Raw genomic sequence first — 13,850 nt, forward strand, 5'->3', positions numbered from 1 at the left:
GGATGAAGCACAAGGTAGAATAAAGACTGCCAGGGGAAATATCAATAACCTCAGATATGCAGATGACACCATCCTCATGGCAGAAAGTGAAGAGGAACTAAAGAGCCTCTTGATGAAGGCGAAAGAGAAGAGTGAAAAAGCTGGCTTAAAACTCAACATTCAAAAAATGAAGAACATGGCATCTGGCCCCATCACTTTATGGAAAACAGGAAAACAATGGAAACAGTGACAGACTTTATTTTCTCCGGCTCTAAAATCACTGCAGATAGTGACTGCAGCCATGAAATTAAAAGATGCTTGCTCCTTGGAAGAAAAGCTATGACCAACCGAGACAGTATATTAAAAAGCAGAGACATTATTTTGCCAACAAAGGTCTGTCCAGTAAAGCTATGGTTTTTCCAGTAGTCATGTATGGATGTGAGAGTTGGATCGTAAGGAAAGTTGAGTGCTAAAGAATTGATGCTTTTGAACTGTCCCTTGGACTGTTTTGAGAGTCCCTTGGACTGCAAAGAGATCAAACCAGTCAACCCTAAAGGAAACCAGTCCCTATTATTCATCGGAGACACTGATGTTGAAGCTGAAGCTCCAATACTTTGGTCACCTGATGCCAAGAACTGACTCATTAGAAAAGACCCTGATGCTGGGAAAGATTGAAGGCACGAGGAGAAGGGGATGACAGAGGATGAGATGGTTGGATGGCATCACTGACTCAATGGACATGAGTTTGAGCAAGCTCCAGGAGTTGGTGATGGACAGGGAATCCTGGCGTGCTGCAGTCCATGGGGTTGTAAAGAGTTGGACACGACTGAGCGACTGAACTGAAGCCAACTCTGGGAATTATAGCTTTTCTCTGATGTAAAAAAAAAAAAAAAAAAGGTACAGAACATAAAACTTGTAGTGAAATAATTCATTTACTTTATTTTGTTCTATTGGATGAAGGCACTAAATACCTTTGATTTGTTGCTGTTGTTGTCACTCAGCCATGTCTGACTCTTTGCAACTCCATGGATGTAGCTCACTGGGCTCCTCTGTCCATGGGATTTTCTGGGCAAGAATACTGGAGTGGGTTGCCCTTTCCCTACACCCAGGGGATCTTCCTGACCCAAGGATTGAACCTGAGTCTCCTGTGTCTCCTGAATTGGCAGGAAGATGCTTTACCCTCACCAGTTCAGTTCAGTTTACCCTCATATATGGTCAAAACAAAAATTTCAAGGTTCTCCTTTGTGTAAAGCTGAAATTTCCCCTGTAAGCACATATTAATAGTATGCCGCAATTCCTAATAATTTATGCATTATGTTGTCAAAACCATGACTTCCTCCCTAATTAAAAAAAAAAGTCATAGGAAAGCTAAATAGAAAAGATAATTCAAGTTGCTTTATGAAAGTAACATTTGCTTTAGAAACAGCATAAAGAGGTTTCTCCCAAAGGAAAGATCTTCTGTAAAAAAGAGTTGTTCTGAGCAGAGAATAGCTGATACAAGAGTAAAAAAAGAAAAAAAAAAGTTTAGCTCCCTAAACTGGAGTCCTGACTTTCGTGAGGACCCAGGCAAGGTTAATGTGATTCTCAAACACTGCTGCCAACGGCAGCACGGGAGTGGGTCTAAGCTAAATTTACCTCTGCCATAATATTGGCTTGGCCAAAAAGTGAGTTTGGGTTTTTCCATACAATCTTAGAGAAAAACCCAAACCAACTTTTTGGCCAGCCCAATATATAAAGACAATGCTTATTATTGTGCTTGGATTTTTTCTCCACTTTCCTTGCTCTATTGGACAGTGTTTAGTTATCGAATTTTTAGGATAATACTCTAATAAATACTTATTATATAAGTCATCAGTTATACAGATATAAAATCTATAATATGCACTAATTAACATAGCATATATAAGTATAAAATACTTTAGATCAATAGTCAAGTTTTAAGTGGTCATATCTGGGGTCCTGTTATAATCTATGAAAACTAACAGGACAGTTCACCTTCCTATAGCATACATGCCTGGAAAAAGAAAAGAAAGGAACAAAGAGCCTCATTTAAATTATATGATGAAAACGAACACAACCAAAGCTTAAATGGCAATAGAAATATGACAAATATCACCTGCGTGTCTGCTGTTGATATTCTCAATTGTTTGAACTCTATCAACAAAGGTGCTGAAAATAATGAACACTGAGAGCCATTCTGGACTCAAATTTACTGAATAGGACTTATGTAGAAAAATATACCCCAGTAACAGCTGCCAAATTAGAAAGTAAATGCTATTTTCTTGTTGTCTGACCAGTCAATACTGAGTTCCATGAAAGTATAGGGTTGTTGTGCTCAACCCTAAATACCAGGCAGAAAACAGCAACGGACACAGAGCGAGTACAAAATAACACTTTTAGAAAAACTTTTTGTCTTATATACAGGGTTATTGTTACCATATTTCTAAATTCCATATATACGAGACAGCAAAAGAGACAATGATGTATACAACAGTCTTTTGGACTCTGTGGGAGAGGGAGGGGGGATGATTTGGGAGACTGGCATTGAAACATGTATAATATCATATATGAAATGAGTCGCCAGTCCAGGTTCGATGCACGATACTGGATGCTCGGGGCTGGTGCACTGGGACGACCCAGATGGATGGTACGGGGAGGGAGGAGGGAGGAGGGTTCAGGATGCGGAACACATGTATACCTGTGGCAGATTCATGATGATATATGGCAAAACCAATACAATATTATAAAGTTAAAAAAAAAAAACATTTTGCAATAAATGAATAAATAAGCATGTTTCCACAAGATTAGAGTTGAAAGTAAAATTATATAATAACTGAACTTTAGGAATCGCATTGGCACATCCCTGGATGTTAGATATTGGCATGGTTCTATTTAGGCATGCATTCTTTCATTCATTCCACCAACCAACAAACAATTCTTTCTAATTTCAGAATACTTTGTGTTAAGGTCTGTGATCAGGCCTGGGAATACAAAAGTCATAGGAAGATACTGCAAATGATTTCAAGTGGCCTAAGTGTAGTGTGGGATACACACAGATACAGAGCTAATATAATTAGTACTAATCAATTATACCTTGAGAACTATAATAAGTACAACATTATAATAGTGAATTCCAATAAGGACATAACTAGTTCTACCAGAAATACTCAAGGTATAGTTCTTAGCAAAGGCAGTTATTCAACTGAGCTCTGAGAAATACAAAGGATACTGATAGATAAAAAACAGCAGATTATAAATTGTTAAGAACATGAATTTTGAAAACAGCCTGCAGAAGTATGAATCCTAGTCTACCACTTATTAGCTGTGTGACCTTCCTGAAGTTACTTAACTTCTCTGTTCATCAGATCCCTCATATATAACATGGAGGCAATAATACCACTTATAGCATAGGGGTGTTGGGGAGTAAGTTAGTTGACATATGTAAAGCACCTTTAACAGCACCTGAAACATAATATTATATTAAGTATATGTAAGATGGAGAAAAGAAGCAAGGGCAAGAAAGAAGAAACAGCATAAAAAAGTCCTAAAGTGCTAAAAAAAATAATTTCTTTCTGTTCTTCACCAGAAAAAAAAAAAAAAGCATAAAGTGTGCTAAGTACAAACTACTATGCATACAATGCATTTTGCCAATCACTAACAACTTTGGGTCACTGATCATTTATTCCCACTACGGATGCTCAACCCGGAAAAATGCACAGATGCATGTACATACACTGAAAGCTCCGCACATATCAATAATTTCAGGGGACCATCCACAGAATCAAGGGTAGCGGGTGCTTCTTTGCACGTACGTACACTCAAAGCTCCACACATATCAATAATTTCAGGGGTCCACCCACAGAATCAAGAGTAGCGGGTGCTGCTTCAAGGTCAGAGCCATAGATGATGGAATGGCCTAATGGGTTTACTTTCCATAGAAACCAAAGCTTGGTATGGAATTTCATACAACCCCATGCAACTCTGGACCCTGAAGTATCTAATCAAAAAACTTAAACTGTGAACTCATAGAAGACTGAGATGAATAAAACACAGAGAACTTCACAGCTGCGTCTCAAATCAAAGAAGGACTAAAGTGGACAATCACAACAAGGCGGTTCTTTGTCTGAGAAGCAGACCTGTGAAGGACGAGGAAGCAGGTCCTCTGGCCCTGGGGAGGAGATGAGGCTGAGAGACACAATGTAAAAACAGAACGGTTTTGTACTCACATGGTGAAGGAGCCTGGGGGGGCAGACACTCTCCGCAGGTCCGCAGCTTGCACCTGATGGATACTAGAGGCAGCAGGGAATGAGCAGCGAAGACAGTCAGCAAAACAGCGTGGACAGACAGGGAACAAGCCGGGAGAGAGAAAGAGAGACACACAAAATTTAAACAGAACTTAAATGAGCGCGTCACCAAACAGTGAATGAAAAGAAAAGGAAAACCAAGCCAGCCACAGAAAGAATCCAAAAAGCCAGTGATAGCGACGAAGCCAACGGGACACATGGCAGGGCCGGGGCTCAGGCAAGCCGCAGACTGGGGCGCGAGGCAGGGCGCCTGCAGCTGCTGCAGGAGCGCAGTGCTGCGCGGGGCTGTGGGCACCACGGTCCTCTCTGGCTCTAGGTCTCACAGGGCATCCATCTGTGCGTGTGCACAGACACACACACACACACACACACACACACACACACACACACACACACGGGTGGTAGGCTGGCCCAGTAGACTCATCTTCCAACAGAATCAAGGTAAACTGAATCGTTTAACAAATAGTCCTCATGAGCCCAGGGCTTTGTTGAAATGTTCATGTCAAAAGAAAAACCATCTTGAACAGAGCCACCCAACAAAAACTTTACGGTCATACCAAGAAGGCCTAATTTCATCACAATGATGCTGTAATTCCACTGATACTCTTGGCAGCGGAGTGAAACCATAGACTTCTCTCTGTTCTCTACCCCTCCTTTAAAAAAAATAAAATAAAAGAGAGGATCTTCTATGGCTACCACAAAAGATAAAATGTGGAACTGAAGAAATGAAACCCCACATTTCCTGTTACTTTTATATTATTAGTAACAACTCTTACTTTCTCAGACCATTTGAATGGTTTCAGTATAACACTTTTCCCCAATCCATCTTTTCCCTATAACCCTACTCCCTCATTTCTGCTGGGTATGTAAATTCTTATATGAAGCCTCCCACGAATTAACTCCTTATTATCCTCAAAGGGCTATCAGTTATCACCAATAGTACTCAGCAGCCCAGAATGGTGGAACCCAGTTGCCCAATTCAGAGTCTGCCAACTGAAAACCTTTCCCTTGGAGTATGCAGTCACCCTTCTCAATGCTGTCTTAATTGCTAGAGAACTCAGGCTAAGATCTTCCTAAGGACCTGAGTTCATGTAGAACTTCTGATCTCCTTCAAGAGTGCCTTTCAAATAGCAAGATCAGATTTATCTGGCTATCATGTCACTAATACATGAATATGAACCTAGACAAACCTGCTCAATTACTTTTGGGGTGGATGGTATTTATTAGCATCAAATCTGAAGTAGATTCATAAGCCATAAATGACATATAAAGGCATTTGCTCCGTATCAATGGGGTGGGCAGAGGAGGGGATAGTGAACCTAATGGGCCAAGCTAGTCTTTTAGTTTGTATATGGTAATAGCAAATGGGATCACAAGCCAAGAAATACTTTTTTAGAAATTTTTTTTTTTTTGCAGAAGTAACGATCGAGGGGCATCATGAAAACCATTTAGCTGTTTCTCATGGGATTTTCTCCAGCCATCCATGTGTACCAGATCTTGAAATTCTTAAGCATATATCTTCCACTTGCTACCATAAAATACGATCAAGAGATTTTCTATATTATTTTTATACTCACAAAGTTTTAGATTTATATTATTTTGGAATCGGTTTCTGAGAAATGCAACAGATGGGACATTATAGATCTGGTGCATGTGGGAGTCCCTTGTTCAACATGTAACATTAAGACTCCGCACACAGACAGGCACTGGGGACCCTGCGAGGAAAACCCCAGGGTCTCCCCCCAGAGCAGAGGAGACAGGTCAACCAGTAAGGACACTAGTTTTGATAAATGGTGTGACAGAAATAACAAGAGCGCTGTAGGAACGCCGAGTGGTGTATTGAATGGCCAGAAGCAGAAGGAAAAGGATTCTCAGGGAAGGTGATGTGTCGATGGGAGTGTGAACTCGAGCCAAAGCGAACAGATGAAAAGGAAGGAAGGGACAAACTCAAGAAGAGCAACAGGAGAGCAGAAATACGTTCAAGACAGGCCCTACTGCTCTCTGTCTGGACTGCAAAGGTGAACTTTGCACAGCGGTGGCCTAAAGAATGAAAAGCTTGACAGACTCAGAACGTGGAAGAAAACACCTAAGGAGGTATCAGTGGCCAGGCTTCCCTTACACTGGAAACGCCACTTGGAAATTTAGTGGAAAAAGCTAGATTTCCAAACAGAAAGAAGCGGTCTAATCACAGGGGGTGAATAAGAGTAGTGGGTGACAGATTTTCTAAAAATGCAGTGGTGAAGGATAATTTTAATAAGTTGGAATCAAGATCTTTGCTAATCTTTAAGATTATATATATATGTCCTTTTAAGAAATGGACAGAATATTATTACTGCCATTTCACCCAAGTCTATCTTTGAGTCTGAGGCTGCCTAGATGGAGGCACCACTGCCCCCTGGTGGCAAGTAACTGCATTTTTGAGATGAAATCGCTTCTTGAACACCCTCGCAGCTTAATCTGTGAAGTCACATCATATGTACCACATGTACCAAAAAACCCAACTCTTTACTTTTGATTTTAATACGTGAAGAAAGCCCCAATAAATTCTTAATACAGTTTCTGAACAAAAACAACTTTTTTTTTCTCAAGGGCAAAAATTGTTTGAAACTAAACACCCCAAAATAATTACATGTCGGATAAGGCTATTAACGGTAGAAACACCAGGCATGAAAATGAGAGCTGTTTGCCTGTAGATACTAAGAAATTTTAGCCCTGCTAACAAGTGACCTACAAGTGACCCAAAACAACCTGGACTATCTCAGAGAGGACTTACCACTTTGTAGTTCAGATATTCTCTCAAACCGATAGTTCACAGCTTAACTCTGAACATTTTTAAGAGAGAGTATGGCCAGCTGTATACTACTGCTGACACCTTGCCTGAAACTCATGAAGTGTATATCCAACCTAATATCAGGGAAAGGTGGAGGATAGAAAAAGCAGCCGAAATGACCCTAGAGTTTCTCTAGCTGCAAAATGTAAACAAAATGAAAAAGGCAACTACACCAGCCCTGTGGATAAGGATCTAGGAAAAATGCTGGGCAAGCACAGAGTGATTCTCGAATAAGAGGGTGCAGAGGAGAGAAGACCCCTCAAGCTTAGAAGCAGAGGCTACAGAGGAAAACGCTTTATGAGCCCCGTTGAATGCTACTCTTCAACATCTGCCTTTTCAGAACAGGGGCGAAGCTTTGGCAGAGAGTCATGACCCCTGTGTCATGGGTTCATTCTACGCACTTCTATAGTTGTCACATTGACTCAGTAAAGCCCTTGGCAAAGCATGCCCTTGCTTCGCAGGCACTAGAGGAAGCCAGCCATTCAGTACAAATACATAACCATGCATCACGGGCCACAAACAGGAGGAGCACCTCCGAGGGTACCTCACTGTGACACAAGAATGGCCAAAATTCAAACCAGAAATGGCCTTACCTTAAGTCAGGTCAGACACAGGGGCATGATATATAGAAGAGGCACAAAACGATGCCCCAAATCCCCATGTTTCTTCATCCCTTTCTCTAACCCCAAATAGACATTTTTCAATCAAAAATTAGATATACCTGTGGCAGATTCATTTCGATATTTGGCAAAACTAATACAATATTGTAAAGTTTAAAAATAAAATTTATAAAAAAATAAAATAAAAATAAAGCTTACAAATCCCAAAGAATCTATAAGTTTACGAATATCTGTTTAATTATAAATAAATCATTGTAAATATATTACGGGAATTTTGGTAACTTTGCATTAAATCAATAACTTAATCTGGTGATCATCAACATCCTAACTGCCTTGAGTTTTCCAAATTATTAAAATGATTATATATCTTCATTTACTTAAGATTTTTTTTGGTTTCCTTTTACCAGAGCTTTGTGGTTTTCAGTATACAAATACTGTACATGTGTTGTTAAATTTATATGTATGTATTTTGGTTTTTGAGTGATTGTAAATGGTATTGTTTTTAATTTTGGTTTCTATGTTTTTATTGCTAATAAATGGAAATACAATTGAAAAAAAAATTAGATAAAGGGACTCTATAAAATGAATATGCACTCAACATAGCCAGTCATTATCACCTTTTCCAAATCAGTTTATCAAAGCACCCAAGAAAGGAAAGGGTCCAGGAGGGCTACATTTTGTTCAGGCATTGAGTCATGGGTCAGGTCTCATCTATTAGATAACAGGATGCTCTCCAGCAATGGAAAAACTGAGTCGAAGCATCAGAGAATATGCACTCCAAACTGGGAGCATTGGGAAAGGGACAGTCCACTAACAAGCAGAAGGAGATGCAATATGGGGAGAGGTGAGCCAAAACCCAGTTCTGCCAACCTTCTGCCCTGGAGAAACCAACAATCTCCAAGTGACCAGGGTCAAGAAGAGGAGGCCAACAGTGCCTTCTTAAAATGAAAGCAAACACGTTTAACCAGACAGGTTTTATGACCCTGAACCACTCAATGATTTTCTGCTGGTCCCAGTCAATATATACTCAAGGGGGTGGTCGGTGAAAAAGCATCATCAATCTAACATACAACAATTACTCCTGAAAGAAGCGTGTGGTCACCGTATAGTAAACATGAAGAAGAAATATGTGCAAGAGGCCAAGGGACAGCTGAGGTCCCTGGACTATTCTCCTCTCTCAGCACAGGGAGGCCTCCGGCCACGCACATGCTCAGTGCCCTGCTTGCCACGGTCTCCGTGTTCACAAAGGTGGGCGAGGGCAGACTCACTCATTGAGTAAAGGCATGGACGTTCTCCTCTTGCTCTTCTGCACCATGTTGGCCTGATTCCTCAGTGAGATCCGAATCATAGCCGGGGCCAACCTGCAGGGCTCCCCATCCACTTGCATGGGGATGGATTTGTAAGTTAGCAGCATGACCTCCCGACACTGGTGCAGCCTTTCTCCATGGCCTCCGACTTGCAGGGCAGCCTGTAAAGACAAGAGGCAAAAGGAAGCAAGAGCTTAGTGCCTGAGTTACTCAGGAGGGACTACCCTGGTGGTCCAGTGGTTAAGACTTTGCCTTTCAATGTAGGGTGTGCGGGTTCAATCCCTGGTCGGGGAGTTAAGATTCCACATGCCTCACAGTCAAAAAACCCAAACATAAAAAACAGAAGCTACATTGTAACAAATTCAAAAAAGACTTTAAATATGATCCACATTAAAAAAAATCTTAAAAAAAAAAGAATTGCTACTCAGGAAACCCAGAAACCCCAAGTCCACTGCATATAATCTAAAGGTCTTTGAAAAACACTTAGTGAAAGCTGTTAGTTGTGAGTAAAATGGGAAACCTTGGGTAAATCATGAATACAAATAAGCTAAAATGTTTAAACTTTTGAAAGCTTGATCACAAATCCTCATTGACAGCCACTTTTTGCTTTTATGTATTTTCAGCCTTAATCATGTTAGGTTAATACAAAAGCTCTTTTTGTTATCTACTTCCATTAAATAACTAATGTGTGCAAAACAGAAAGAATATTAAAAAAGACAAAATACATAGTTTAAGACAGCCACTATATTATCGCTAATATATAAATATATTTATATATTATATAATTATTATAGTTATATATTAAATATGCATTATATTAAAATATGCTACCCATCCTTAGAAAAATTTTCAAACTTCAGGCAAGCTTTTCCTTCTTACCTAAAACCTCCTCAAACTACTCCTAATCTGTATAAGATCAATGAAATGCAAAATAATAATCCTCAGTTGAAAACATTCTGAAAAGTAAAGCAGCTTTGAGGATCAAAATCAAGCACAATAAGAGCTTGGTTCACTACAGTAGCCACAAAATGAAAAGTCAATCCAACATTAAAATTCTGCAATGAATTAGCATAACTTCTCTGCCTTAGTAAAAAAAAAAAAAAAAAAAATTACTTTAGTATCACTCACCCTTACAAGGATGAACTAAAATCAAATAATATGTTTGGTTACAGCATACATAGAGAGTGCCCAAACTGTCTTATACAGTTTGATGAACATTTTTATACACATATGTGAATCTCCATCCAGATTAAGTTTTAGGCAATTTACAGCAACCAGAAGGTTTCCCAGTGCTTCTGTCCAATCTCCGATCTATTTATACTCCTCTCACCTCCCACTAACTGATTTCTATTACCATAGATTCAATGTGTTTGAACTTGAAGTTCATATAAATCATCCAACATATAGTCTCATGTCTGACATCTTTTGCTTATCATTATTTCTGAGTAATAGAAAAGTATCGGAGAAGGCAATGGCACCCCACTCCAGTACTCTTGCTTGGAGAGTCCCATGGATGGAGGAGCCTGGTAGGCTGCAGTCCATGGAGTCGCTAAGAGTCGGACAAGACTGAGCGACTTCACTTTCACCTTTCACTTTTATGCATTGGAGAAGGAAATGGCAACCCACTCCAGTGTTCTTGCCTGGAGAATCCCAGGGAAGGCGGACCCTGGCGGGCTGCGGTCTATGGGGTCGCACAGAGTCGGACACGACTGAAGCGACTTAGCAGCAGAAAAGTATATTTATCTACTCTTCTTCTGGTAAACATTTGGCTGTTTCAAGTTTGGGGCTATTATTGAGGCAAACTTTCTTGTATTTCTTGGTGGATACATACATACAATGAGTAGAATTGCTATGCTGTAAGTTTAGATGTATATTTAACTATAGTAGATACTACTAACAGTTGTTCAATCAGATCACATCAGTCGCTCAGTCGTGTCCGACTCTTTGTGACCCCATGAATCGCAGCACGCCAGGCCTCCCTGTCCATCACCAACTCCCGGAGTTCACTCAGACTCACGTCCATCGAGTCAGTGATGCCATCCAGCCATCTCATCCTCTGTCGTCCCTTTCTCCTCCTGCCCCCTATCCCTCCCAGCATCAGAGTCTTTTCCAATGAGTCAACTCTTCACATGAGGTGGCCAAAGTATTGGAGTTTCAGCTTTAGCATCATTCCTTCCAAAGAAATCCCAGGGCTGATCTCCTTCAGAATGGACTGGTTGGATCTCCTTGCAGTCCAAGGGACTCTCAAGAGTCTTCTCCAACACCACAGTTCAAAAGCATCAATTCTTCGGCGCTCAGCCTTCTTCACAGTCCAACTCTCACATCCATACATGACCACAGGAAAAACCATAGCCTTGACTAGATGGACCTTTGTTGGCAAAGTAATGTCTCTGCTTTTGAATATGCTATCTAGGTTGGTCATAACTTTCCTTCCAAGGAGTAAGCGTCTTTTAATTTCATGGCTGCAGTCACCATCTGCAGTGATTTTGGAGCCCAAATAAATACAGTCTGACACTGTTTCCACTGTTTCCCCATCTGTTCCCCATGAAGTGATGGGACCGGATGCCATGATCTTCATTTTCTGAATGTCGAGCTTTAAGCCAACTTTTTCACTCTCCTCTTTCACTTTCATCAAGAGGCTTTTTAGTTCCTCTTCACTTTCTGCCATAAGGGTGGTGTTATCTGCATATCTGAGGTTATTGATATTTCTCCCTGCAATCTTGATTCCAGCTTGTATTTCTTCCAGTCCAGTATTTCTCATGATGTACTCTGCATATAAGTTAAATAAGCAGGGTAACAATATACAGCCTTGACATACACCTTTTCCTATTTGGAACCAGTCTGTTGTTCCATGTCCAGTTCTAACTGTTGCTTCCTGACCTGCATACAAATTTCTCAAGAGGCAGATCAGGTGGTCTGGTATTCCCATCTCTTTCAGAATTTCCCACAGTTTATTTATTGTCATCCACACAGTCAAAGGCTTTGGCATAGTCAATAAAGCAGAAATAGATGTTTTTCTGGAACTCTCTTGCTTTTTCCATGATCCAGCGGATGTTGGCAATTTGATCTCTGGTTCCTCTGCCTTTTCTAAAACCAGCTTGAATATCAGGAAGTTCACGGTTCACATACTGCTGAAGCATGGCTTGGAGAATGTTGAGTATTACTTTACTAGCATGTGAGATGAGTACAATTGTGCGGTAGTTTGAGCATTCTTTGGCATTGCCTTTCTTTGGAATTGGAATGAAAACTGACTTTTTCCAGTCCTGTGGCCACTGCTGAGTTTTCCAAATTTGCTGGCATATTGCATGCAGCACTTTCAAAGCATCATCTTTCAGGATTTGGAATAGTTCAACTGGAATTCTATCACCTCCATGGGCTTTGTTCGTAGTGATGCTTTCTAAGGCCCACTTGACTTCACATTCCAGGATGTCTGGCTCTAGGTCAGTGATCACACCATCATGATTATCTGGGTCGTGAAGATCTTTTTTGTACAGTTCTTCTGTGTATTCTTGCCATCTCTTCTTAATATCTTCTGCTTCTGTTAGGTCCATACCATTTCTGTCCTTTAAGGTTCTATTATAATGCATTTGAGTATCAATTTATAATGATGGCATCACTGACTCAATGGACGTGAGTCTCAGTGAACTCCGGGAGTTGGTGATGGACAGGGAGGCCTGGCATGCTGCGATTCATGGGGTCGCAAAGAGTTGGACACGACTGAGCGACTGATCTGATCTGATCTGAAACAAATCTTTAAAAGGAGTTAATACTAACTGTAGCTCAAAATCTAAAAGATTCACTCAAAAAGGGAAATCTACATATTATCAGCTTGTTTCCATACTTCTCACCTCTATCTTATGAATGAGGAATAAAAACTTGTTAACTGAGATTTGTGAAGTCAACTTCCACTAATTTGGTTCCCAGGTATTTGGATTTATTTTGTGCTTTGAGCTATTTTTGCACTCATATTAATCTGAACAATAGAAACCTGTTTATGTATAAATGCAAAGATAAAAGAAACACAAAGGAACAGAAAGGAGGGAAAGAAAATAGAACAAAAACTGAAAAGAACTTATTATTATTGAACACGTTTGATGTTAAAAAGCATTCAATTGTAACCCTTACATACAATTTTATTCAATTAGTAGAACAAGGAGGCAGAGGAGAATGAAGTAAGAATTTACTAAAATTCTTTCTAGCCTATTACCCAATCCTGTTACTCAGCTGAAAGTTTCTCTGATTGTACTTAAATGACCCATTTAAGTTAATCTATGGATTTGACGCACTATTAGCATCTCCAGGACTTTCCCAATATATTTCCCTTGTCTTCAAGTAATTCGCAGTCCAATATGTATCTGACAAAGCTGTATCCCTTCATTCAGTGGGAGAAATACCAGTTTCTTCCTTTTTCCTCAGTCTTGACTAGGCCTAATGACAAATAAAGGGCCTCTCTGGTAGCTCAGCTGGTAAAGAATCTGCCTGCAATGCAGGAGACCCCAGTTCAATCCCTGGATCGGGCAGATCCCCTGGAGAAGAAAACAGCTACCCACTCTAGTATTCCTGCCTGGAGAATTCCAGAGACAGAGAAGCCTGGATGGCTATAGTCCATGGGGTCGCACAGAGTCGGACACAACTGAGCGACTTTCACTTTCACTTTTCAATGACAAATAAAAATGCAGAAGCAGCCAAGTAAGTAAGTTACTCCTTGGGTCTGACAGGACTTGAAACTACTTAAATACTTTCCAACCCCTTGGTATCAGAAGGCTCCCACAGTACCATAGAGCATGTTTAAAGCATATTCTCAGACTCA

General features: G+C 40.3%; 1 protein-coding gene across 2 annotated transcripts in view; it reads right to left on the bottom strand.

Annotated features, from left to right (window-relative positions):
- The window catches only part of DGKI (diacylglycerol kinase iota), a 513,531-nt gene that overhangs the window by 166,783 nt on the left and 332,898 nt on the right, over positions 1–13,850 (bottom strand). For both annotated transcript variants that reach the window (XM_070788214.1, XM_070788213.1), the window contains exons 20-21: positions 9,002–9,201; positions 4,206–4,268 (exon numbers count right to left, since the gene is read on the bottom strand). In XM_070788214.1, the coding sequence (XP_070644315.1) occupies positions 4,206–4,268; positions 9,002–9,201 (263 nt within the window). The remainder of the gene's footprint in view (positions 1–4,205; positions 4,269–9,001; positions 9,202–13,850) is intronic.

The sequence above is a fragment of the Bos indicus genome, chromosome 4, assembly GCF_029378745.1.
Source record: "Bos indicus isolate NIAB-ARS_2022 breed Sahiwal x Tharparkar chromosome 4, NIAB-ARS_B.indTharparkar_mat_pri_1.0, whole genome shotgun sequence".
NCBI lineage: Eukaryota > Metazoa > Chordata > Mammalia > Artiodactyla > Bovidae > Bos > Bos indicus.